The 27,225-nt window shown below is 42.0% G+C and overlaps 1 protein-coding gene across 2 annotated transcripts in view; it reads left to right on the forward strand.

Moving 5' to 3' along the window:
- The window catches only part of PRKCH (protein kinase C eta), a 230,490-nt gene that overhangs the window by 43,512 nt on the left and 159,753 nt on the right, over window positions 1–27,225 (forward strand). For both annotated transcript variants that reach the window (XM_015071812.3, XM_053224525.1), the window contains exon 2: window positions 23,402–23,465. In XM_015071812.3, the coding sequence (XP_014927298.2) occupies window positions 23,402–23,465 (64 nt within the window). The remainder of the gene's footprint in view (window positions 1–23,401; window positions 23,466–27,225) is intronic.

Consider the following 27,225-nt stretch of genomic DNA (forward strand, 5'->3'; position numbering starts at 1 on the left):
CAGCCAACTGAATGTGAGTCTGAAGCTCTGGGAGGGTGGGTGACTGGAGATATGTATCTGTACAGAGGTGGTAGGTAAAACAGTATGAGTAGTTTGATGCCCAAGGAGAACACAGATGAAGGATGGAGTCCCAGGGAAGATCAGACAAAAATGGAGGGATCGGTGAAAGAAGGCCTTCGTAGAGAAATCTCAGAAGGATGGTTCTGAAGGTGGACTCTGTGGTTGTTATGGAAGCTGGGAGAAGAGACCTAGCAAACCCTAGGCCACCATAAGCATTTGATGAGATAGCGGGCAAAGTAAAATGGGATTGAGAGCTTGAAAAAATGGAGATTATTTGGAATATTCCAGTCACTGAAGGACATGGCAGAGGAGCTGATCTAGAAAAAGTGAAAGAAAAGTGAAGAGGTGCTGAGACCTAGCCAAGATTGGAAACTGAATTTACAGGGGCCCCAGTGTACATGGCTCCCAGCACTGTATGCCGGAGCAGAGGCAACAGATCGTGAGATTGGTCCAGGGTGGATTTTCGCTAATCAGATGTGGCTGAAAAGCAAGGTGTGAGGATGTTGCAGGGAGCAGTTGATAAGAGTTGGGAATGAAATGTGCCCAGGAGGGGCCTAAGAGGCTGGAAGGAAACAGTTCATGGTTTGGGGAAGGCTCTGTAGTGTGAAAGACAGGTGTAGTGGGAGGAGGGCAGGGACCTGTAGGGTGGTGTGGAGTTCAGGACAGAGCAGTTCCAGGGTGTGGGTGTGGGAGTGGGTGGCAGAAGTGGCCTGATGGTGAAGGCCAGCTGAGTGGAGGAAGGCCAAATTGGGTAGAAAAAAGGACTTTGATTCCACTTGGACAAATTTGTAAGATTCACCCTGAATTACGAGACAATGTGTAGAATAAAAAATTGTATTTGGATGTTTATGAGCACAAAAGATAGAAGAGTGTCCTAAATATTTTGAGCAGCCTTCCTAGATGCAGGGGGCATCTCATCTGAGTATCTCTGAAGACTTCTGTTGGGATTGTCTTGTCATTTATTTATGGTGTGGAAAAAAGGCTGAGTTTATGTCTCTTTAAGGAGTAAAATAGGGAGAAAGCTTTGACAATGGATATGATTTATGATGCTACTTTATATATTTATACTTTTCAAAGTTATTTCATTGATTGCTATTTAGTTTGGTGTTTCTGCATGACCTATTAAAAGTTAATTTCTCTTTCTGTAGAGGGAGGGAACACATAACTCACATATTTCATTGGGTAAGAGAATGAATTATTAACAAAAAGAACTGAACGCTCTAAAGTAAATTTGAGTATTTTCCAGTGTTAAGGAAGGCAATAGATTGAGGCCGAATTATATGCACTTCTGTGCAATCCTATCTGAAGTTTTATTTTCAACTTTATGTATTTCTGTGTTTAATTTTTTTTAAGCTTCAGGCATCTGTGTCTTCTGAGATTTGAAAAAATCCAAACAAATCACATTACCATGTATTTTCTGGAGTCCTACTGTGTGCTGGGTTGGTGTGAGGACAGAAAGACGCATTAAGACTTAATTCTGGCCCCAAAGGACATCACATTCAGTCAAAGAAACAAGACATAAACACAGGAAAAGTTAGATAATTATGCAGGATTTAAATAGCATGGCATTACATGACTAATAGATGCATTGTTCAGGCTGCAATTCCTACAGGAGTTCAGAAGAAAGGTCATTTCCGGCTGTGACGGTAAGGGAAGGGTGTAATGACTGAAGAAATGAAGGGAAAGAAGAAAAGGGTTAAGTCGAAAGACTGAAATCTGAGGGACAACTGGGTGGCTCAGTCAGTTAAGTGTCTGACTCTTGATTGCAGCTCAGGTCACAATCTCATGGTCACAGCCCTGAGTGGGGCCCGACACTGTGTGTGGAGTCTGCTTGAGTCTCTCTCTGCCCTTCCCCCTGCTCTCTGCCCCTCTGTCTCTCAAAAAAGAAAGAAAGAAAGAAAGAAAGAAAGAAAGAAAGAAAGAAAGAAAGAAAGAAAGAAAGAAAGAAAGAAAGAAAGAAAGAAAGAAAGAGAGAGAGAGAGAGACTGAAACTTGGGAATTACTAAAGCCTTGTTCTGCAACTTCTCTACCTTTTGTCTCAATTTCCCAATCTGAAGAGGTAATGACGATGTGCTGCCTCCAGACCGTCAGAAGGTGAGACTGTGAGGGCAGAGCTCCTTGCAAATAAGCCCTGTTTTTTCCATAGTGTGTAGGAGGTGCAAACTACACACCTCGGGAAGGTATGTGAAGTTTTAGGTTACTAGGGTGTCTTTTCTGTTGTTGAAATTTACCAAGTAAGATGAAAAGAATTAGTATATTGCCAAAAGTTTGGCCTTTTTTTTTTTCCTAGTAAGGAAAGACTCCTAAAACTCTGAAGACATTTTAAACAAACTACTAGACAAATTCCTACTTTGGTAAAATGGTTTCCATGTTTATTTCTTCATTTCTTTGGGAAAAAAAAATAATGATTCCTAAGGAAGCAAAACAGGAGAGGAGCCAGATCCCAGTTAGGAGAAAAATAGCATGTAATTCACCAGTTCACCTGGCATCCGTGAGGAAGTGCAGTGGAGGCTGTAGGTTGGCTGATGGCCACTTCGGGTGAACCCAGCTCGACCTCTGGCATTTTGGGGACTCTGGCCTCAGAGTTCATGGGCATCCTGAATATAAGGACACGGGTGTCAGTCATTTCAACCTGATTGTTAATTGCTTTGGGAATACGGATGGTATTCATTAGGCAAGGGAGCTTGTACCCAGCCAGCTGTGGACCCTTCTTCTACAATCAGGAATCCTTCAGCATCTCTGTATTCTATGTTTATGTGTATTTTTATACTTGCCTCAGTTGCCAAAGGCTCATCAGTGTAATGAGGTTGAAAATGGAACCCTAGAACTTCAGCCTTAAACCACAGCGTTCTCTGTTGAGAGTGGTGGCTCCTTCGGCTGTAGTCTTTCCTTCTTTCTTTTTTTTTTTTAATTTTTTTAAATGTTTTTTTATTTTTGAGACAGAGAGAGACAGAGCATAAATGGGGGAGGGTCAGAGAGAGGGAGACACAGAATCCAAAGCAGGCTCCAGGCTCCGAGCTGTCAGCACAGAGCCCAACGCAGGGCTCAAACTCACGGACCATGAAATCATGACCTGAGCCGAGGTCGGACGCTCAACCGACTGAGCCACCCAGGCGCCCCTTTCCTTCTAAAATAATAGCACTAAGAGGCACCAAGTGTGACATGTCTGAAACAAGTATTTGGATGAATAGGGAAACTCTTCTTTTCCTGAATGTATCGACTTTCTCACATACTCCACTGCTCCACCCCTTTACTGCACCTGGAACTGGTGGCCCAGGGGTCATAAGCAGGACTCTTTCCTACTTTGGCAGGTTGGGGATGTAGAGCTAAGAGAAGGCAGAAGGTGTGACAAAGAACAACAGGAAAAGGGCAAAGAGACAGGAAGGTGAAGAAAGCATGCATTACAACCACAGAGACAGGGTAGAGTCAGCTAGTAATTCCCAGTGTCGTCTGCCCTACCCCAATCTAAATGTCCATGTCTGACTCAACATCTCCAGGGGACATGCACCCAGGAATACCAACATGAGATGGTGCGACTCGAATATTGCATGTGTGTGTGTGTGTTGGAGGTCAGCCCTGATGTAATTGTCACACAGGTCACGATGGGTAAGGTCACGTACAAAAGGTGCGGCATGCCCAAGTTGTCCCTGGGTGCCGTTCTTGTCCTGAGATTTCCCTGTTCTCAGTACCCAGCTTGGTGGCTGGCATGCAGTAGGTGCTCAATAAATGTCTCCTGGATGACTAAGTGGATGAATGAATGTTAACTCTGACCCTGTCAGAGGTTCTATGACTTGGAATCATTCTAGAAAGAATTCCACCCAGAGCAGAATTATGTCCTGCTTTTGACCTTCTTGTAACAACTACAAGGAATGTGTTACCCAGATAGACGATACGCTTCTAACCTGGGGTCCTTGGAGGAGCCTCCAGGTGTCTGAGAGCCTTGTGAAATGGGATTTTCTAGGGAAGGAGCCAGACGAATCTGTGACCCAACCAGGCAGAGCAGAAGTGCTTTAACCTGGATGAGCCCTTGTGTGTGCATTACAGCACCCTCTAATCCAGCATTTGCTATAGGTTCCTGACATAGCCCACCCTTCGCTCTTCCCTGGCTATTACCAGAATTCCCTGAATTAGCCTTCATTATGAAAAAAAAAAAAAAAAGGAAGAAACCATCTTCTAAGATGATCTTGCCTTCCTTTGATCCTGGGGTGTGTCCTACCTGGGTAGAAGGCTTCATGCTAATGTTCCTTGTGCCTAATGGAGATAGGAGGCGGATCCTCCGGAAGGATTTGTAAGGGAAGCCTTTAAAGGCAGGGCTGACTTTATGGAGTCACTGCCCAGCAGACACATGTTATGTTTGTGAAATAACAAAGGAAGGATAACTAGGCCAGAGGTCGGAGGATTTAATGCTGATGTGCCTTTTGGCAACTCACGAAGCTCTCCTGTAGGTATTTTCCTTCGGTAGAACTAGGGCTGGTACTAATTACCTCCTGGCTATGGACCTAACATGGGTTGATAGCTGGAGTGTGCTATGGAGGTTGAAATGTTTTTGCAATCAAACAAAAATTAAAAATAGAAAGATATTTGATTATAAATGGTGATTTCTTCCTTCTCAAATAAAGTCATTAAAAATGTTTGCAGCCTTTGAAGGTGATATAGTTGATGGGGGCATCCAAGCACAGCTGATAATAATTGGTACTTATGGGGAATTGTTTGAAGGGTATTGAACAATACATGCGTGCATGTATTCCTCATTCATTTATTCAAAACACTTGTGTACGTCCGTCTACTATGTGCCAGTCCTTGGGAAACCTACTTTAGCCCACTCTTGTCACCCAATCTGTGTACTTGGCCATAGGGTTTTGGATTTTATAAATCTGCTTTACTCTGACGAACACGACTAGAATTTGCTGTGTAAAACACAGCACTGACTTATGGTTGGTATATTTCCAAGGTTTGTAACCACTTCCGATGTATCCTATGTGAAGACTCCCTTGAAGCAGTGGTTCTGAAACTCCAGCGTGAGCCTGCGTCAGAGTCACCTAGAGGGCTTGTTAATGTGATCACTGGGCCCCACCCCAGAGTTTCTGATTCACTACATTAAGGGTGGGGCTAGACTTTGCATTTCTAAGAAATTCCCTGGTGATACTGATGTTGCTAGTCTGGGGACCACACTTCGAGAAACACTACATTAGGAACATTTTTTTTTCTTTCTTTTTTTTAGACCTAAGGTCCTTGGAAGGACCTTGGAAGGTCCTTGGAAGTTTCTTCTTGAGAAACTGGTGTAGTTTCATTATGGTTAATGTGAATCATGTTTGTGAGGCAGGTTCCCTTTCTGCTTTGCTTTAGAAATTCAGATTCAAATTCGCAGCTCAACTTTGATAAGAGTTAAATTGTTTACATTTGAACTTGGCCCTTGGTCTTGATCTCCTATTTCATTTTCCCCATTCTCATTTTTTTTTTTATTTTAACCTGTTTACATCTTGCAATTTTATTATATAACTTCTGGTAAATGGACTCTGTTGTGGAATATAGTATATATTGATAAATATAATTGCAGTCATTGTTCTTTTCTTGGGCATTTGGCTTTCAAATCAACTCCAAAGTACTACGTTTTAAGTGTTTAATGCATTGGCTCTGGGAGTAGTTTCTCCAGAAGGCTCAGATTATTGATAGCGACTAACCGGTGCAGTGCATTAAAAAGAAAAAAAATTGATAAGAAGATGACAAAGTTCTCAGTAAAAAACATATTTTTTTAATATAAAACAACTGGTGCATAGATAATATGATACAATATGTATGCAGAAAATTATATTTTTTAATGAGTTGCTCATAAGCAAATTACACAGTTACTTAGGTGGTTGGGTGGACAGAGTAGGATGGAGTAATGAGAACAGTGAAGGAAGAGTAATTATAGTGGTTGCCAGACTTGAGTGGGCATTGGAGTCCGTCGCCAGAGGAGCTGGTTAAATTGGCTGCTGTTTACTGGGCCTGGGCTGGGGGCCCGTATTTGTGTGGAAGTACAGCGGGAGACTCCGGCTTCAGGGGGCAGGGACCTGGAGAAGTTCTTACTCCCTCGGCATTGAGCAGAAAAATGAAAAGCGGGGCTGAACCCCTCCTCTGAGTCCATCATTTTTTAGATGAGGCGTTTCTGTTCAGATTTTTCTACAACTCTTGGTGAAATCAGATAGTGTAATGGGCATGATGTCATTCGCATTACACAGCCTCAACTTAAAAAAAAAAATACTCATTATGTTAGATGGTAGTTGGAAGCCATTTGTAGCTGATTTCTACTCTCTCCCCCCTTTCTTTTCTTTGTTCCTCTCTCCCTCACTTTGTCTTTTTTTCCCCTACTTTTAGCTTAAGGGAAGACCCCCTATTAACAACTTGTCTAAGAGCAAGTAGAGAAAGGAATTCTTCTAAAATAAAACAAGTCTTGGGGTTCTCACTGTGGGCCTTCTCCAGGAGTGTGGGGTAACAGAACACCGCAGCATGAAAGCTGGCTGAGGTTCAGTGTGCTAACACCACGCCAGATGGGGCAGGTTAGGAACGGGACATCTCAGCCTTCATATGGTAATGTTACATACACAGTCTAAAAAGGTCAGGTGTTCTTTAGCACAGCTGTCTCTGGCTTTCTTTTCATCCCTTTGGTGACACAGTCAAATTTATCAACCATAATATTGTTACTAACTCAGACTTTAATTTCTCTAAAAGTTACCTAGATTTAGCCCTCAATGGAGGCAGTTTTTTTTTTTAATTTTTTTTTTAACGTTTATTTATTTTTGAGACAGAGAGAGACAGAGCATGAACGGGGGAGGGGCAGAGAGAGAGGGAGACACAGAACCGGAAGCAGGCTCCAGGCTCTGAGCCATCAGCCCAGAACCCCACGCGGGGCTCAAACTCACGGACCGCGAGATCGTGACCTGAGCTGAAGTCGGACGCTTAACCGACTGAGTCACCCAGGCGCCCCAGGCAGTTTTTATTTAAAAGACATTTTTCTTAAATAGACATTTTAAAATAATTGCAGATTTCCAAAAAAATTGGAAAGCTAGTACAGAGAATTCCCATACACCCCACATCCAGTTTCCTGTTATTACTATCTTACATTAGCATGGTACATTTGTCACAGCTAATGAACCAATAATGATGTATTATTCCTAAACTCTATAGGTTAATCAGATTTCATCAGTTTTTACCCAATGTGCCCTTTCTGTGTGAGGATTCCATCCAGGATACTACATTCCATAGTAAAACCTTGGATTGTGCGTAACTTTTTCTGCGAGGGTTCCGTGAGTCCAGCAAACAGTTCTAATAAATTTTAACTTGATAAACGAGCGATGTCTTGCAAAACGAGTAGTACGTGATGCCAAATGTCACATGATCACAACTGTGCCAATGGTTCTTGAAATTCATTTTGATACACAGGTGCTTTGGATTAGAAGCATGTTTCCAGAACGAATTATGCTCACAAACCAAGGTTTTACTGTATTTTATTGTCATTATTCCTTAGTCTCCTTGAGACTGTCAGTTTCTTAGACGTTCTTTGTTTTTGGTGAGCTTAAAAGCTTGAGGAATACAAGTCAGGTAGAATATCCTTCAATTTGGGTTTGCCTAATATTTCTCTGTGGTTAGACAGGGCTTATGGAAGGCTTTTGCAGAGGAAGACCACAGAATTAAAGTGCCGTATTTCATTACGTCACATCAATTACATTGCTACACATTACATGCAGGAATACTATCGACATGATTTAATCCTGTGGATGTGGACCTTGATCACATGGCTGAGCTAACGTTTGTAAGGTTTCTCCCCTGAACTTACTCCTTTTCCTCCGTTTCTGCACTGTACTCTTTGGAAGGAAGTCACTATGCAGAGCTCACACTTAAGGTGTGATGAGTTATGGCCCACCTCCAGGAGGGGGGCAGTATGTACATACATTATTTGATAATTTTCTGCATTGGAGACTTGTCCCTTCTCCCAATGTATGTATGTATGTATGTATGTATGTATGTATGTATGTATGTATTCAGTCATTTATTTAGTTCTCTGTGGACTTATGAATATTTATACTTCAGGTTATATACAATTCTACATTATTTTTTTGCTCAAACTCTTCCAGTTTTGGTTTTTGGGAGCTCTTTCAGCGGCTCCTTTATCCTTTTGTGAAATACCTCCATCGTTGTGGGTTTTTTTTTTAAGACTTTCTTTTTTTTTTTAATTTTTAAATGTGTATTTTTGAGAGAGAGAGAGAGAGAGACAGAGTGCGAGTTGGGGAGGGGCAGACACACACACACACACACACACACACACACACACACACACACACACACACAGAACCCAAAGCAGGCTCCAGGCTCTGAGCTGCCAGCACAGAGCCTGATTTGGGGCTCAAGCTCACAAATGGTGAGATCATGACCTGAGCCTAATTCAGACGCTCAACTGACTGGGCCACGCAGGTGCCCCTTTATGCTTTCTTACTCTTGCTGGCACTACCTGGTGTTCCAGGCTCATTGTATATATTCCTTAATGCATCCCTGGAATCAGCCATTTTTTCAAGGAGCCCTGGTTCCTTTTATCAGAGAATGGAGTTAGAAACCAAGTTCTGGAAGCTGCGTGTGCATGTTGCTCATTGGGTGCAGGGCCTTCCAGCTGACAGGTCAAGGAAATGGATGTATGTGTCCTAACTTTTATGTATACACATACCTGTATTTCTGTGTATATCCATATGTAGCTGTATTAAGCAAACATGAGTTCATATGGATGGCTCCACCTCCAATGCAGTACCACATGGGTCATTTTGGCCTTTCTCCCCTTGTCTGCAGACTCCCATGCAACAGTGAGAAGCTCCCTCCCACCACCCTCCATCCATCCATTGCTCACACGTATAGTGGTGTCAGAACGGTCAGCTGGGATCATTCCCACTGCTCAACTTTAGCTACAGTTAAGTGCCTCCTTTTGCCTAGAGTCTTCACTCCCAGAGTTACTTAGCTCAGCACCTTTTCCCCTACTCCCTTCGGTGAGGTGATTTCATACATTTTGATACGGTTGATTCTCATGTTGTGGTCTGCATTCCATCCTGGGATCTCTTGACCTCCTAAATGCTTTTTATTTTTTTAACTGCATTCAGGTTCATTGTGCTGTGAAGTTTTAAGGGTTTTGACAAATGCTTCGTGTCCTTATAGTATCATATGGAAGAGTTTTACTGCCCTAAAAAAACCTCCTGCCCTAATGAAGGCATTTTAAAAATGATTTCTTATTTTGAGAGAGAGAGAGAGAGAGAGAGAGAGAGAGAGAGGGAATATCCCAAGCAGGCTCTGTGCTGTCAGCGCAGTCTGTCGCGGGGCTGGATCTCATGATCCAGGAGCTCATGATCTGAGCTGAAGTCAAGAGTCAGATGCCTAACCAACTGAGCCACTCAGGGCACCCCATGAAGGCATTTTTAAGAGTTTGAAAGTGTTGCTAGGTAGAAGAAATAGAATAAATATTAGCAGTTTCTTATAGGACAAGGCAAGGCTGGCAGGGCCTTGTCATTTGCTGCTTTAAAAGAAGGAAGTAGTGTGGGATGGGTTTTCCATTTCCCTGAAAAGCCCCCAGAGAGTCCTGGTTCAGGTGTTTGAGTAGCTCCGATTTAGATCTGGGGTGGGAAGTGGTGGGGGGGGGGGCGGATTCTGTCTCAGGTTTCTCTTCTTACTTCCTAAGCCCATCAATGGCCCCAACTCACCATTTCATTTAATATCCAGTTGAAAGTCCTACCAGCCAGTTGTATCTGAAAGCGGATCTGGTTTTAATTTCACCTAATGCTTAGAAACTGGTCTGCTGTCAGCCTGTCAGCTGGCGGATGCCCTCGTTGGGTTGCAACTGTGGATGGAAACTAGTTCCTAAAAGCAGATGCTTTAGGAAGAAGTAAGAGAATGGAGCAGGTAAACTTTATGAAACCTTCTTGTGTGGTAAATATTCATTAATCGGGCTTCTCTGAAAGACATAAATGCTGTAGGATTCTCTTCACAGGATGGTGGGAATGGTAGTTAAGGCCCTAAAATCCAAACCTAGGTTAACCTGCCGCCAATTTATTACGTCTTTTCCCTCTGGGTGACTGTGCAGTACGGTGGGGATAATGGTGCTTTGCTTCTCCGTACTCAGAAGGCAGTTGTGAAGATAGATGGCAAAAAAGCACGTGGAACTGCTCAGGGTGCCTCACGTGACTGTGGTGTCTTTCTGCACTCTCTTCTTTCTCTTTTGCTCGTTCTGCTTTCTCCTATCCTCTAAACACGGTGTTGGCCCTTGACCCTTTGCTCTTTCAACTGTACCCTCTGTCCTTGGGATCAACTATCTTGTGGCTCAGTTGTACTTTTGCGTGGGTGACGCTTAAAACTCTGCCTGGCCCTTTGTTCTACGTTTCAGACCCATCTATCTTTTGGCCAAACATTTCTACCTGAACCTGTCCTTTCAAAATCAAGATGTTTATAAATTAGAGTCATCCACACCCAACTGACCTTCTGGATTCTGTTACTTCTTCCAGGCTGTCTTACGAGCTTCCGATCCTGGAGCCTTTTTGGCTTTTCATCATCTTGAACCCTTAGTCTCCAAGTCACGCTGAGCTCCTCTTACAGTGTTTTCCTCCTGTTTCCTCCACTGCCAACCTGTATGGTTGGAATAGACCCTTAACTGTGCCCGCTATAACCCAGTCCAGTCTGCTCCCTGCTAGCTTGTCTTCTAGCCTATCCTTACTATTACTAGTCTCATTTTTTACACTTAAATTTAAACTCAACTTGGCATCCAAACCTTGCATTTCTAGCTTTACCTTCAAAACTCAAACTATATAGTACAACTTAACTAAACTACATGTTCCTTCCTGCCTTTGTGCTGTTCTCTCTGTCCCTATCTTGGCAGGGTAAATTGTAGAGTGGAACTGAACTTGCAGGGGAAGGTACAGGGATCTGGATGCACTTTAGCTTAGCATGAGGAGGACCTTTCCAACAGAGCTGCTAAAGATGGGATGGGTATCCTGGTCCTTCTGTTACCTCCCAGTTCCCAAGCCTGAGGGCTCTTACCTTCCTCCACCTGTGCAGCGTGTGGCTTCTCTTCCTTTTGAAGCTGTTTTCTCTCACATGCCACAACACCGCACCTGGGTGAGGCCACTCACCTCTCAGATTGCATCTCTGGTTCTTCTTTCTTCCATCTCCTAAATGAATTTCCTTTCCTGATTCTCCCTTTCTTGAAAAATTTAGTGGCTCTTAGTGATCAACTTTTGAGAAAGATTCCCAGATAAGAACCCCATCCCTATCTTCACAGTTTGTCCTTATTTCTAACTTCTTGCTAGATGTTTCTATTTGAGTACCTTGTGTCCAAATTTGAACTCATTTCCTTCCTTTTAAAACATGTTCCTTCCCCCTGCGTTCCTTGGTTGGTTGATGGCAACAGAGGTTGGCAGACTTTTTCTGTAAAGGGCCAGACAGTAACTATTTTTTACTTTGTGGCCATAAGGTCTCAGTCATAACTACTTACCTCTGCCTTTGTAGCGCAAAAATACACATAGATAATATGTAAACAAAGATAGGTGTGCTGTGTTTCAATAAAACTTTACTTACAAAAATAAGCAGTGGGCTGAAATTGGCCTGTGGGTCATAGATCCTAGGTTACCCAGCTCCAAAATTCAATATTCCTTTGACTTTCTACTACTTTTGTTTACTCACTTCAAATTATTTTTAATTTCTGCTGATTCTACCTTTATGAAACTTTTCATATTTCTAGACCATAGTGATTCCCCATTCATTGGTCTAATAGACCAAATGCCCCCTTTACTTGTTACTCTCCATTAATTTGCATAATCAGAAACCTCTACTGATGGCTCTTCGCATGCGTAATAAGGTTAAAGTTTTCCCAGTGCAGCAGCTTCCATGGTTTTGCCTCCAACCTTCTCTTAGTCCTCTGAATGGACACTCCTCCATGCACACTGGTCTAGTTTGTATTCCGATATTTGTTCTACCTCTGCTCATGATGTTCTCTCGAGTCACAGTGGCCTCCCCTTCCACTTATTATAACTTGATTGTTCCTTCTCTTGATCTGCATGTGCTTTTAATGTTGTCCTTACCTTTTTGGCTGAGACTGTACTGGGCTGTATTTTATATTTTTCTGGCCTTCCTCGTTCTTCATCTGCAATTGTTAAGCCGTAGATGGTCGATTGACATGGGTAATGATTAAACTCTATCTCCCCTCCAAATCTGCTCATCCCTTTGGAGTTCTTGTCTCAGTTAATGGCACCAGGGACCACCATTGGCCCTAGAGACTCTGTGGCTACTTCTCTTTCATCTTCCATTACACTTCGGTTACAAGGTTTGGCTGCTTCTCTCTCCCCTGTCTTTCCTCTGTCTGCCTCCTCCTCTCCATTCCCTCTGCTGCTGGCTTAGCTCAAGTCAGTGCCATCCTTCCCTAAGACTGCTGGACTATTCTTTGAATATTTATGCCCACCACCAGCTTCTTTCTCCTTATAACCCCAACACTCTATAGGTAGGGACCTGTCATATAGATGTGATCCTGTAACATTGCTGACTGAGCCCCTTCAGTGGCTCTCCATTGTCCTAGGATAAGGGCTAACTTTCCATTGTGCCATGAGGCAATGATTGATCGAATACCCTTTCCTCTCCAGCGTCATTCTTGACCTGTTTCATTGACAGAGTCTGCATTCAACCGTATGTAACACCAACAGGTCCTCTATGCATTAGTATATACTTCCTCTTCTGGTCTACCTGGAAAGCTATCTGAATTTCTAGGAAGGGCATAAATGTCCCTTCTGTAGAGCTTTCATTTCTCCTTCCTTCTAGAAGACCAAAAAGAGTACAGGTGTCATAACCATTTGGGAGAGACACTTGGGCTGGAGGTATTTTCTGGTGTCCCTTGAAATTTAGAGTCTTTTCCAGTTAACCTAGAGCCTGAGCAATGGCCATTTAAGTATAAGCGAGTAAAGCATCCTGAATGCTTAAGTATGCTAAATATGTAGTTTTGGCTCATTCCTTGATTTGGTTTTGCTAGAGCTTTTGCCTTCTTCCTCCATTATGATGGATAGTGAGAGTCAACAATGTAGAATAATTCTGGGTGTATTTATATCCTTTTAAAAAATAATCTGACATCTTCAGTTTAAAATGTTAGGATGGGGGCAGAGCAGTGGGGGATAATTATTTCATTACAAATATTTGATATATCCCTGTTCACTCTAGAAAAGTAACTTAACATCTGTGGCAAAACTTACTAGACTCTATCTCCTGCTATCTTCCCTTTTTTATGGGAGCTTCCCTTCAGAGGAGGAGGCTTCTTGGGGCACTGACACCTCTTACCAGACAGCCACAGAGGCTGTGGAAAAGGAAGGAGGCTGGAAGGCTGCTGAGTAGGAGGTTGGGCATGGACAGCATTTGTCTCCTGTAGCCAGGGTCAAACAGCCACCTGTCCGTTTCATCTAGCGCCTCATCCTGGCAAGTGGAGAGTATGTTCTCTTTCTGGAAGGGTCTATGGAGCAGGAAAGAGAAGGGTTGAGATCATGAAGAAAGTGCTCCTTTAAAGTGTTCTTTGATATGGGGGATATGCGGTATGGTGAAGGAACACAATTACTATGGTTCTCTCTCTCACTTCAGGATCTGCTTTGGTGTGAGGTCCTCGGGGACATCCTGTTGGAGGAGAAGGAAGGTGCCTCCTCGGTTTTGGAGGGTGCTATTCAGAGAAGCCTTTGCCGGTTTCCAGGGTGGGTGTTTGGCTTCTTCGGAAGGGCTTGGCCTGCCCCTTTTGGTCCATTAGGAGCACTAGCCTCTCTGGACTGCAGTGGGGCCTGGGCAGGGGCCTTCACAGCCTCTGTCCTCATTCACAGAAGATGCATCAGGTAAGCACAGAATTAAACTACCTGGGATGTAACTGGGGAGGAACCGTAGTGGAACATTTTGAAGAGCCTAAGGCGACCTTCATTTAATTTACATTTTCAGTCCCTTAGATAGTGGAGTCCAAGACTGACAGAGAGACACAGCACTGCTCCAGAAGACCATTTCTATCTGTCCTTAGCCCGCTTTTGGCAGAGAAAACAAAACCTCTCCTCAGAGGTATCCAATCTTGACTCTTCAATCAATCAATCTTGATTTTTCCTTATGGGCAGAGAAACTTTGAAAGTTAATTTTAATGCACCAGATTTTAACTTCACCCGAGATACGTCGTTTATGCTAGAACGTAGAGGTAATGGAGTGTCAGTTAAATTTATAATGGTTTTGTGGGTATGTTTAGCTGGGCCCGTGAAGAGTTATCATGAGCCTTACGTGTGAATTTCAGAGACAGATTCTTCAGTAGTATTGAAACGTCTTCACTTGCTCAATGGAGTTCAGAAATCACTTCTGACTTGGAACCATAGATACGAAAAACAAACAAACAAACAAACAAACAAAACTTAAAGGCTGGTCCACCAGATGTCCTGCCACCAGAGCTGTGGTCACAGCCTGGGGCTCTATGCCCATCCCCTTTTCTGACCCTAATGGAAGGCCCAGACTTGGCGAGATGAGGACATAATCACTAAAATAGAGATAGTATCTTCCTTCACTTTCAACTTGAGTCAGATTTGATAAGCCTCACTCTTCTGTTCAGTTTTTGCCACCTTTTTCTGATAATTTTAATCTGTGATACCTCTTAGTGTGTTTTTAACTCCTAAAACTTGTCTGATTGTTAGATGAAAATAGAAAATCAGCAGGGCTGTGGGATTTGCCTCATTCACCCCCTTTTGCTATAAATGCCTTCCCACAGCGAGGGGATGCGTTGTCTGTCTACAGCACATGACACTGACTTGGGTCCTCCAGGCAGATGACTAATGGGTCCTGAGCTGCCCACTGCTTTTTACCAGCTCCAGCACAGATTTGCTATGCTTAGCAGCTCCTGCCTCATACCCCCCATGGGGAGCCATCTAGTGACACCGTCAGGCTGGTGCCACTACCACTGGCCTTGGCAGTGAGGAGGCGAGCCTGGAACACTGAGGAAAACTGGCATTTGACAGGGAGCATCCTCAGGTGCTGATGGCATGAGTCTTGCGTGAGTTCCCAAAGGAGACAGGTGATGTGATGACCTACCATGCCAGAAACACAGGCAAGCTGGCATCAGGGGAGCAAAAGGCAAGGGGTAAGCCTGCGGTAACCCATAGACAGATGCCGTCACACATTGCAGCCTTGAGACAGGCTGCTATGGAACCAGTATGTGATCTTCATTGAATCTGGGTCTTGTCTTGGCCTTCACTGCTGGTGACCTTGGTCAATTCCATGACCTCTCTGAGCCTCCATTTTTCCCGTCCGTATAGTGGTGGTGGTGATACTTGCAGGTGGTGAAGGTGAGAAACAATGTAGGTCAGACACTTAGCTCCTACATATTGATAAACTCAAGACATAGTAGCTGTTATTTGTATTATTAAAGAACAGAGCTGTATATTTCCTTGTTGGAGATATGAACTTTCATTCTTAAGCCTGATAGTTTCAGCTGAAAGAGAATTGTGAAATACTTTATCACGGTTTTAGGTGGTTACTTATCGCTAGAGAGCAGGACTTAGAAAAGTTATAGAAACAAGCCACCAAGCCAAAAATCTGAATCTCACAGATGTTTGGCTCAAGGCCCAGAGTCTAGGTGAACTTCTCCTTTTGCCCAAATAAAGTATTGTTTTTTTTTTTCTTTTAATATGCTAGATCCCTCTGCTTATCCCAGGACAAGATGAGTATTAAGTAGACAGAAGGTTCCTGTCTATGATCAATTCTAATGCCTTTTTGTGAAGGGAAATGGTTGTAAATTATTACCAGTTAATTAAATGAGTGTTTCCGTTGAGTCCTGTGTGTAGGCTTTTATTTAAGCCTGTTTAGAATCATGCAACATCGGAGCTAGAAAGGTTTTTAGACAGTCCTCTCATTTCATGACCAAGGAGACAGAGTCGAGATGTAAGTGACTTGTTCAGCTTCTGCCAAGTATGCCAAGGGAAGGCAAACACAGGGTAGGGGTTTAGAGGGGAGGGAGGGGATCCTAGAGATCTAGTGGGAACATCAAGCAAACAGAGCAGGATGCCTAGGCCATGGGCCCATGAACTCCACACGCTACTGGTATGCCTTGGTGTCATTTTGGCGTGCTTTTATATTTTGTGAAGTGCTCTCACATGTTTATTATAGCATGTGGGGATATTATTCCCATTTTATAGGTGATGAAATTGAGGTGATCAAATGCAACTTCCAATTCAACTCATTAGACTAAATCAACAGATATTTGTTGAGTGTTTATTTGGTTCAAGGAACTTTGCTAGGCCCTTTGGGGAACATAAAAGTGTCAGATCCTGCTGGAGTGGAGCTTACAGACTTACTGCAAGTGACAAGATATAAGTATATGAAATTTTATCTAATTGTTCAAGGGCATAGGTAAGTATTCAGATAATACTCAAGATAGGAATTTTGAGACTAGAGGGATCAATGCTCGTGTCAAGATCTTCCTGGGAAAAGTTCTTTCCTTCAGCTCCTATGGCTGGTTCATTTTCACCAGGTACACTGGGTTCCATATCCCACCTGTAGCCCTAGGGAGCTACTTTGGGAAATCCTGAACACCTGGAGATAATCCCAGCCCTAGGAATAATTCAGTAAAGGTTTGAATGAGTGGCCAGGTGAAGAGAGACTTTCCAAGCATAGATGACAGCATGAGCAAAGGAACGGCTAAGCCATGGTGAGGAGACAGGCCTGACTGGATGAGCAGGTTTAAAGAATGGAAGCTTGAAAAAGAGGTTTGGATAAATTAATGTGGAGGCAGTGAAAGGGAACCCAGGTAGCCCAGAGAGCCAGGTGGAGCGGCTTGAGTTTTATTCTGAAGGCACTGGGAAGCCAGCTGAGGCTTCGAAGGGGAAAGTTGATGAGAGCGGCCCTTGGGAAAGGGTATCTGGGTGGTGAGGTATAGACTCTTTGTTTTCCTACCTTAAAAGTTTTTAACTTTGATGCAGTTCAACTTATCACTTTTTTTTTTTTGTCGCTTGTACATATTCTTGTACTTGATGTCATATCTTGCACTTGGATGTCCTACCTAAGAAACCATTGTCTAACCCAAGGTCAGGAAAACGTACTCCTATGCTTTCTTCTAAGAATTTTATAGTTTTAGCTCTGTCATTGGGTCTCTGATCCACGTTGAGTTCATGTTTACATATGGTATAAGGTACAGGCCACCTTCATTCCTTGGCATGTGGATATCCAGTTGTCCTAGCACCATTAGTTAAAAAGAATATTCTTTTTCCATTTAATTGTGTTGGTACTCTCATGCCCCGTGGTAATCCTTCCCTATCACTTGTCCTATTTTCCTTACCCTTGCCCCCAGGCAACCCCTGATCACTTTTCTGTCACTATAGATTAGTTTGCCTTTTCTAGACAGAATGTACTCTTTTTTTGTTTGGTTTCTTTCATTCGGTATTCTTCCATGCTGTTGCATGCATCAACAGTTCATTCTTTTTATTATTGAATGCTATTCCAGTATATGGCTATACCACATTTTAAAAACTCCTGTGAGCATTTGTGTGCATGTCTTTGTATGGACATATGCTGTCTTTAATCTTGGGTATATACCTGGAGCGGAATGGCCGGATCAAATGGGGAGGTGTGTGTGTTGTGTAACTTTTTAAGAAAATGTCAAACTGTTTCCAGAGTAATGGTGCCATTGTACAGTCACATCAATAGTGTGTGAGAATTCCAGTTATTCCGTATTTGTACAAACAGTATGGTTGGACTTTTCAATGTTAGCCATCCTAAGAGGTATATATTGTTATTGCATTGTGGTTTTAATTTGCATTTCTCTAATGAGTAATGATGTTGAACTTGTTTTATGTACCTATCTGCCATCTGTATATCTTCTTCAGTGAAACCTGAAGTGATGAAACCCATCTTTGAAAAGTTAGATTCTTCGTTTTATTAGTGAATTTTGTAAGTCCTCCATTCTGGATACAAATACTTTATCAGATATAGGATTTACTCCTAATCTGTTTTATGCTATTTTCAACTATTTTCTCCTAATCTGTGATTCATATTTCATACTCTTGAGCAGGTCTTTCAAAGAGAGAAACTTTAATTTTGATGAAGTCCAATTTGTCATTTTTTTCTTCCATGGATTGTGCTTTTGGTTTCATATCTAGAAAAATTTGTCTAACCCAGGATCCTCCCAACTTTCCCTTGTGTATTTTTCTTGAAGTATTAAATTTTTAGGTTTTTCTTTAGGTCTGTGATCCATTTTGAATTAATTTTTGTGTAATTTACAATGCAAGAGTTGAAGTTCACTATTTTGCATATAGACATCCATTGGTTACAGCGCCATTTGTTGAATTAATACTATTTGTGCATTATAATGTCATTTTTAAAAAGTCCATTGTTATGGGTGAATGGATAAAGAAGATATATATATATATATATATATATATATATATATATATATATATATAATGGAGTATTACTCAGCAATCAAAAAGAAGGAAATCTTGCCATTTGCAACTACATGGATGGAACTAGAGGGTTTTATGCTAAGGGAAATTAGAGAAAGACAAATCATATAACTTCACTCATAGGAGGACTTTAAGATACAAAACAGACGAACATAAGGGAAAGGAAGCAAAAATATAAAAATAGGGAGGGGGATAAAACATAAGAGACTCATAAATATGGAGAACAAACAGAGGGTTACTGGAGGGCTTGTGGGAAGGGGGATGGGCTAAAATGGGTAAGGGGCATTAAGGAATCTACTCCTGAAATCACTGTTATACTATATGCTAACTAACTTGGATGTAAATTAAACAAAAAGAAAAGTCTATTGCTTTCTGAGTTTTGACAGCGCCCAGGAGTGCCCCTTCTGACCACAGAAGTGGTCTATTGGAGAGAAGTGTTAGTATAGTTATTTCTCCCTGAATGTCTCTTACAGAAAGAATGCTAAATGCATCCATTTCTATGTGAAGCCTCCCTAACACTCTGGCTTCAGCCTTTTTCTGTTGGACATTCTCTCAGTGCTTTAGATGATGACATAGCTAACCCATGGCCTGACATTGGAGGCCATAAAGCTGAGAAGGAAAATTATTTGAACCAAGTGGATGTGGGATGTAGCAAACCTTGGGGCCTAGAACAAACTGTAGTTCTAGGGAGAAAATAGGAAGCTCCTAGGATTTTGGGCCTAACCACTACACAGGATGTGGAAAACAGAGGCTGATGGCACATAGAAGAGGTGCAGAGGTTTTAGTTGATAGCAAACTCAACCTGGCTCACTAGGGCTTCTCATAGTGCTCATGCAGTCTGTAGCTGCATCAGCAATGGACAGTGTCACTGACAACATCAAGGTTGGTGTTATTTTGCTCTCCTCTGTAAGGACCCAGTCATACCTACAGGCCGATGTTCTCTTTTTAAGGGTATGTGGATAAATTAAGGCATATCTGGAGGAAACTGATCTGAATGTGGAAGGAGGAGAAAACCATGCCTTGTAGGAAGCTACTGAAGGAGCTTGGGATATTCACCTTGTGTTAACTTATTTACTCATTAGTTCCACGAATGTTTCAGTCCTCTTATGTTCAAGGTAGATTCTAAAGGACAGGGCATAATGACTGCAGCATGATGTGGGTTCTAGCAATGGTGTCTAGAATGGTGCAAAGTTGTCCAACTGCTTGAAGAGGTCTGGGAAAATTGGGGCACCTGGGTGGCTTAGTTGGTTAAGCATCTGACTCTTGATTTCAGCTCAGGTCATGATCTCATGGTTGTGAGACTGATCCCTGCATCAGGCTCTGCACTGGGCATTAAGCCTGCTTAAGATTCTCCCTCCCTCTCTGTCTGCCCCTCCTCCACTCGTGCGCGTGAATGCACGTTCTCTCTCTCAAAGGGAAAAAAATAAAAGGTCTGGGAAGGTCTTCCTATAAGGATGAGTTTTGAGTTGTTTTTTAATTTTTTAATTTTTTTAAATTTCTGATGGAGACTGAATGTGAATGGGGGAGGGGCAGAGAGAGAGGGAAACAGAATCCGAAGCAGGCTCAGAGGAAGAAACACAGAGGAAGAAACAGAGGGCTTAACATGGTTTAAAGGCAACCCGAGAGAGAGAAAGAGGTGCTGGAAAGAAGCGTGTGCGTGCGCGCGCACGTGCGCGCGAGAGAGATATGTTGGAAAGGAGTCTGAGAGAGAAAGAGAACAGTGAGAAGATGAGGAAAGTGGGTGCCCTGGAAATAAGGAGCAAGGAAATCATAAAGAAGGAAGCTGTCAAGAGGATCAGAGCTGCAGAAATCAATGGACATGAAAACACATATCTTTGTATTTGACAGTGGTTTTTTTTTGTTTTTTTTTTTTGTTTTGTATTTTTGTATTTGTCATTGGTTGCAGAAGCTGTTTCGATGCCAAAAGGAGGCAGAGGATCAGATTGTAGGGGTAAAATGGATGTTTGAAGGTATAGAGGGGAGGCGATAACTGTTTTTAAATAGTTGACTAATTTTCTTTGGCTGCCAATTTGGATAATCTTTTGGGTACAGATGATAGGACACCCTACTCAAACTGGCCAAAGCAAAAGGAATTTACAGGCTCAGATAACTGAAAAGTCCAGAAGAATCAAGCCTTGCTTGATCTAAGGATGTAAATGACAATAAGACCTGGTCTCTTTCTGTCTGTCGGCTTTCTCTTTGTAACTGGCTTCCCTCTTTAGCCCAATGTGGTGACAGGAAGGGTGCCGGACAGTCCCAAGTTTATGTCCTTCTAGATTAAAGCTCAGCAGAAGTGAGATCCAGGATTCCTGATTGGATCCAGTTAGATTTTGTGCCCACAACTGAGCCAGTTACTGTGGGTAGGGAATAGTGATTACTCAGATGATTGGTTATAGGGTACGTGTCAGCTCCAGGCCAGCCATCGTGGCTGGAAGAATTCAGTGCCTTGACTGGCGAGGCCTGGGTTCACATGTCCAATCTGGAACTAGGAGTAGAATCCCAGCTGTACCATCTGGACCACCATAAGGGAGGGATAGTTCTCAAATCAAGCGGAAGTGCTGTTCCTGGAGGCTGGAATGGATGTTCTGCCTGGAGAGAAAATAGCCACCATAGCTGTAGAGGAAAGACTAGTATCAATGCATGGAAACTAATGGTGGAAACACTTCTGCTTTTGGAGAGAGATACATTTTTACACCAAAACCCAGTATACTCTTAAACATGCGTATGAAACTGCAAACAGCAGTTTCACAGCATAGCACTTTTCCTTACTGTGTGACATGCGCGTATCTTCTGTTGCAGAATCCAGAATCCCTGTTGTGTGCAACCCACGCCATTGTTTTCCTGTCAGACTGATGGTGGACCAGTAGTTTGTAAAGCCCTCTTCTAAGGTCAGGGGTCTTAGCTGGGCTAAGCTTGACACTGGTGTTTGAGGCTGGCTTTTCCATGGTGACGGTGGCAGTGGTCAAAAATGAGGAAGCAAACCCGTTTTACTTGTGAGGGCTCCTGATTCCGTGTGGTGGCACCTCCGGCTGTCAGAGCAGCTCTGGGCCCATGGGGGTGGAGTGGCCTTCTTTGTGGGCCCGCAGGGCAGTGTTGCAGGGAGTTTACGGGCTGGCCGTGGACCGCAGGATCTCGGAGGCGGCCCCGGCAGTCTGTCTGGAGGCTGGCAGCAGCTCCTTCTATGCCAGCAGCAGTTTATATTGTGAGTTGAATGTGTGTGCATGCCTGTGCTTTCTGCCAGGCCTTCATATTGAAGATGAGGGAGTGGCTTGTAAAAATAACATATTTTTGACTTGAAACAAGTCAAGGCAGAGAGTGGAGACAATTAGAGACTGACATCCTGTTTAGTCATCTCTCCAGAGAGCTCTATTTTCAGAACTGTTCCATAAAGGTTCACAAGTGGTATTAAGATAGTTAAGGGGTTATTGTTAACTAAGCGGTAGTCATGAGGTAAGTAGCCGGTTTGAACACTGGGGTGATCTACAGTGTGGTAACACCGTGACAGCAGATTTTGTGCAGAAGAATGGGGGGTTTATAAGAATAGGCTGTTGTACAGGTGACACTTTCTGAGTCAGAGCAAAACAGGCATCTTTTATTTTGAAAAAGTATGGAATTGGAGCGTGGTATTAAAAAAATATGTAAGGTCAATGCATTTTTTCCACCAGTCTTTGTCACCAATGGGTACAGTAAAAACAGTAAATAGCACTGTCAAGGCTCTTTGAGCTCATCTGGTGGAAGCCATGCCAGAAATGCTGACTAGTGATGTCACTGACTTTTGAATGAGAACAGCGAAGCTTGGGGTGGTTAAAGACCTTGCCCAGAGACCTGAACCAGCTGGGGCAGTCAGGCTGGAGGCCATGTCCTTGCCTAGTTTGGACACGATACCATACGATTTGCAGCTTCTTTAAATGTAATATTCTACCAAAAATGGCCAGCTGTATCTGTACTCAGCTTCTTTGGACCTCTCTCTCTCAGATGAAAAGTGAAAGGCAGAAATGGAGCCATGGCTGAATCTGACAAGATTTTGACAGCTGTAAATTCACATATTGGGGGCCAGAAGAACCTCACAGTCCAAGGCCCAGAGGTGTTCTTGGGGAGTTCAAGGTTAGCACGCAGCACGGAGAGGGCAGAGCCTGTCTACCTGGACTGAGTGTGATCAGAGCAGATCTACAGGGCGCTGCCCAAATCCAGAGGCATGCTGCATGAGGGTCTTTGGGAACCCGAGTGTGTGTGGAGGATGAGACCTAGCTGGGAGACTGCAAGCTGCCTCGTTTGCAGAGCAGATGTCTTGATATCTCAGAGCATAGATTAAGAGCTTTAAAGGATGTTGACGCTCCGGGAATGAGCAAGAGCAGTGCATGCAAAGCTCCTGAATTGCCTTCCCTGGTGCTTCCTGAAGATGAACTACACTTAGAGAAAATGGTAGAGATGGAGACAGTATTCTCCTACTTTTTACTTCCTAAAAGGAAAGGTTGCAACTGACTATGCCACATTTGTTCATTACCTTGTATGTTGCCATTGTTTCTCTATTTCATACACCCGCCATGTGGGTTAATAAAATGTTGCCCTGACGTCAGCTAGGAATGTCTCAGAAACAGTGACCAAGTTTTTGCATACTTCTCAATAATATCACAAGGAGCCAAAATGGAAGAGAATAAAATTCAAGACCAGGAAAACTTATTGAAAGAACTGTTTCTCTTAGATTTGCTTTTTTATCTTTGTAGTTTCTTGTGCACTTGTTTCTTATTCCCCTACTGTTGAATGAAAGACTGCTGAGGTCTGATTTATGGCTGTGATTTGCACAATATAGACCTCTTTGTAAAGAATTATTTGAGGCCCTCAAAAAATACTTTACAATTAGAATATGACACACAATTCTTTTCTCTTTCTAGGTGGATCTGGAGCCAGAAGGGAAAGTATTTGTGGTAATAACCCTAACAGGGAGCTTCACTGAAGGTAAGGATAAGTTTTGGCTGTTCCTGGTATAAGTTAGTTCATACTCAGTAAGAATTTCTAACATGGAAATTATAAAAAGAGCGTTTTGTAGAAGATGCTTTAGAAAATTGTTTTATGTTGGGTGGGCTGGTGTTTTGTTTCTAAGGATCTATTGCTTTGGGTTGCCAGATTCAATACATTTGCTAAATCTGACAATCTCGTGATTTAACATATGCACTGAGTTTTATTTTCTTCATCATCATTTTAGCCGAATTGGTTCTTGCCTCTTTTCGTTCATGCCTATTAAATTGTGCTTCAGATTTTTGCCTTGGGGCCAACCTTTTAGTTTGCCCCTGAATGTGTTAAAAATTTAAGGATCATGTTCCCTTTCTTATAATCTTTGTCTCATTCTCCTTTAAAGGATTCTATTCCTCTTCCACTTCCCATCCCTAATTTTTTAAAAAATAAATGAGGTAAAATTTACATATAGTGAAATGCACAGATCATAAGTGAAGAATTTGAGCTTTGGCAAATGTACACAACCATGTAAACAACACCCCAATCCAAAATAAAGAACATTTCCACCACTCTGAAAGTTCCCTTTCTGCCCTTTCCCAGTCAGCCTCCCGATGCAATAAATGGGATGTTTTGTTTTGTTTTCTCACCGTAGTTTTTCCTATTCTCGAAGCTTATGTAAATGGAACTACATAGTATGTTCTCTTTTGTGTCTGATTTCTTGCGCAGAGCATAATTTCTTTGAGATCCACTCAGGTCATTGTGTGCGTCAGCATCCTATTCCTTTCTATTGCTGAGTATTCCATTATATAAACGTAGTAGAACGTGTTTACCCATTCTCTTCTTGATGGACGTTTGGAGTCTTCCCTATTTTTGGTTATTATGAATAATGCTGTTATGCCCATTCTTATACATACATTTTTGTTGATGTACACTTTCATTTCTTTTGGGTAGATATGTAGTGATGGAATTGCTGGATAATAAAGGAGATACATGTTCGACTTTATAAGAAACTCTTAAATGTATGGGGTGCCTGAGTGTCTCAGTCCGTTAAGCATCTGACTTGGGCTCAGGTCATGATCTCGCGGTGTGTGAGTTCTCCCTCTCTCTTTCTGCCTCTCCCCCACTCCTGTGCACACGTGCCCGCATGGGCGCTCTCTCTCTTTCAAAAATAAATAAACATTAAAATTTTTTTAAGAAACTCTCAAATGTTTATCTAAAGTGGTCATATTTTTGTATTCCCACGGGCAATGTATTGAACATTCCAATTATCCCATATCCTCGCCAATACTTGGTATGTTTATCCTCTTTAATTTTAGAGATTCTAGTGGGTATAAAATAATATCTTGTGGTTTTAATTTGCATTTCCCTGATGTTGAATACTTTTTCATGGGCTGATTGGTCATTTTCTTCCTAAGTGCATGAAGTCTTTTGTTTTCTGAAACTGAGTTTGTCTTTTTATTATTGATTTATAGGAGTTGTTTGTGTTTCTAGATAAGCATCCTTTGTGAGAAATTTGTATTGTGAATAGTTTCTCCAAGGGTGTGGCTTGCCTTTTCACCTTCTTAACACTTGAGCTGAAGTTTTAAATTTTTCTGAAGTCCAGGGGCACCTTGGTGGCTCAGTTGGTTATGCATCCAACTCTTGATTTTGGCTCAAGATCTCACAGTTATGAGATCAAGCCCTGCATCAGGCTCAGGGCTAGTGTGGAACCTGAATAAGATTCTCCCTCTCCTTTTGCTTCTCCCCTGTGTGTACTCTTTCTCTCTCTCTCAAAAAATAAATGTTTAAAAAAATTTTCTCTGAAGTCCAATTTATCAATCTCTTCTTTCATAGTTTTATATATTTTGTATCCTCCTTAAAAAATCTGTCGTAGTGTCACAAAAATATTCTCCCATTTTCTTTTAGAAGCTTTTATTTTTTTTTAAATTTATTTATTTTTTTAACGTTTATTTATTTTTGGGACAGAGAGAGACAAAGCATGAACGGGGGAGGGGCAGAGAGAGAGGGAGACACAGAATCGGAAACAGGCTCCAGGCTCTGAGCCATCAGCCCAGAGCCTGACGCGGGGCTCGAACCCACGGACCGTGAGATCGTGACCTGAGCTGAAGTCGGACGCTTAACCGACTGCGCCACCCAGGCGCCCCTCTTTTAGAAGCTTTTAGGCTTAGCTTTTATGTTTAGGTCTGTGTTATATTATATTTAAGTTTTTGTTCCTTCTTAATATTTGTGTGTGAAGGGTTGACCTTTCTTTTCTCTATTCTCTAATCCAGTTGTTATACTACCTACCATTTGTTGAAGACTTTCATTTTTCCATTGGATCACCTTGGAACCTTTGTCACCAATCAATTGGCCCCACTGTGGATCTATTTAAGGATTTTCTATTTTGTTCCATTGATCTATTTTTTCTGTCTTTATGCCAGGACCACACCATGTTTATTGCTATTGCTTTATAGTAAGTCTTAAGGTTAAATAGTGTGAGTCTTCCAAATGTGTTCTTTTTTGATTGTTTGTTTGAAGGTTATTTTAGTTGTTCTCAGTATTTAAAATTAAAAAAAAAATTTTTTTTAATGTTTATTTATTTTTGAGACAGAGAGACAAAGCGTGAGCAGGGGCAGGGCAGAGAGAGAAAGGGAGACAGAATCCAAAGCAGGCTCCAGGCTCTGAGCTGTCAGCACGGAGCCCGACATGGGGCTTGAACTCATGAACCATGAGATCATGACCTGAGCCGAAGTCGGATGCTTAACTGACTGAGCCACCCAGGTGCCCCACAGTATTTAAAATTTTGATGTCAGTGTTAGAGTCAGCTTATCAATTTCCACACAAAAGCCTGTTGGATTTCAAATTAAGTTGTATTGAATCTATAGGTCACTTTGAGGAGAACTGACATCTGAACAATTGTGAACATCTACAAATCCATAAACATGGTATATTTCTCCATTTACCAATGGCTTTTAATGTTTCTCATCTATACCAGTATTAACATTTCTATATAATTTTCAATAGAGAGATCTTGTACATTTTTAAAAATGTATTCCTAAGTATTTTAAACTCTTGATGCTGTTATAAATGGTATTTAGAAGTTTTAATTTGAAATTGTTAGCAGTATATAGAAATGAATTTTTTTGTTTGTTCCTTGACTTTGCATCCTATGACCTTAAAAAACATTCCATTATTACTTCTACTAGAGTATTTTTTTTGGGGGGGGGGGAGATATCTTAGGATTTTCTCTGTAAATAATCATGTTGTCTATGAATAAAGGCAGTTTTCTTTTTCTTTCCTAATACTTATGGCTTTTATTTCCGTTTCATGTCTTATTGTGCCTGGAGGCCTCTAGGACAGACCTCCTTGTCTCATAACTAATTTTAGAAAGAAGGAATTTAGTCTTTCCCTACTAAGTTTAATGTTAGGTGTATGCAGTTTGTAAATACTTTTCATCACAATTGAGGAAGTTCTTTCAAGTCCTAGTTTTCTGATCGGTTTGTTTTTTTCTTCTTTTTCTTTTAAATCAAGAGTAACTTAAATTTTAGCAAGGGCTTTTTCTTATGGTTTTTCTCTTCTGTTCTTTATTTTCTAGCAGGCAGCTAAAATACTGGTTATCACCTTAAAAGCCTTGTGAAGGCTTTTGAGAGTGGGATTTTTTTTTTTTTAACCCTTCCGCCTTAGTTCTTGGACAAATTCCATAGTCCTGGGACATAGTTTTCACTCATAAGGTGTAATCAAGTTGGGGTTTCAGTAGAAAGCCCAAGGTGTTTTAAGTCCCCTT

This window comes from Acinonyx jubatus, chromosome B3 (assembly GCF_027475565.1).
Source record: "Acinonyx jubatus isolate Ajub_Pintada_27869175 chromosome B3, VMU_Ajub_asm_v1.0, whole genome shotgun sequence".
Classification (NCBI taxonomy): domain Eukaryota; kingdom Metazoa; phylum Chordata; class Mammalia; order Carnivora; family Felidae; genus Acinonyx; species Acinonyx jubatus.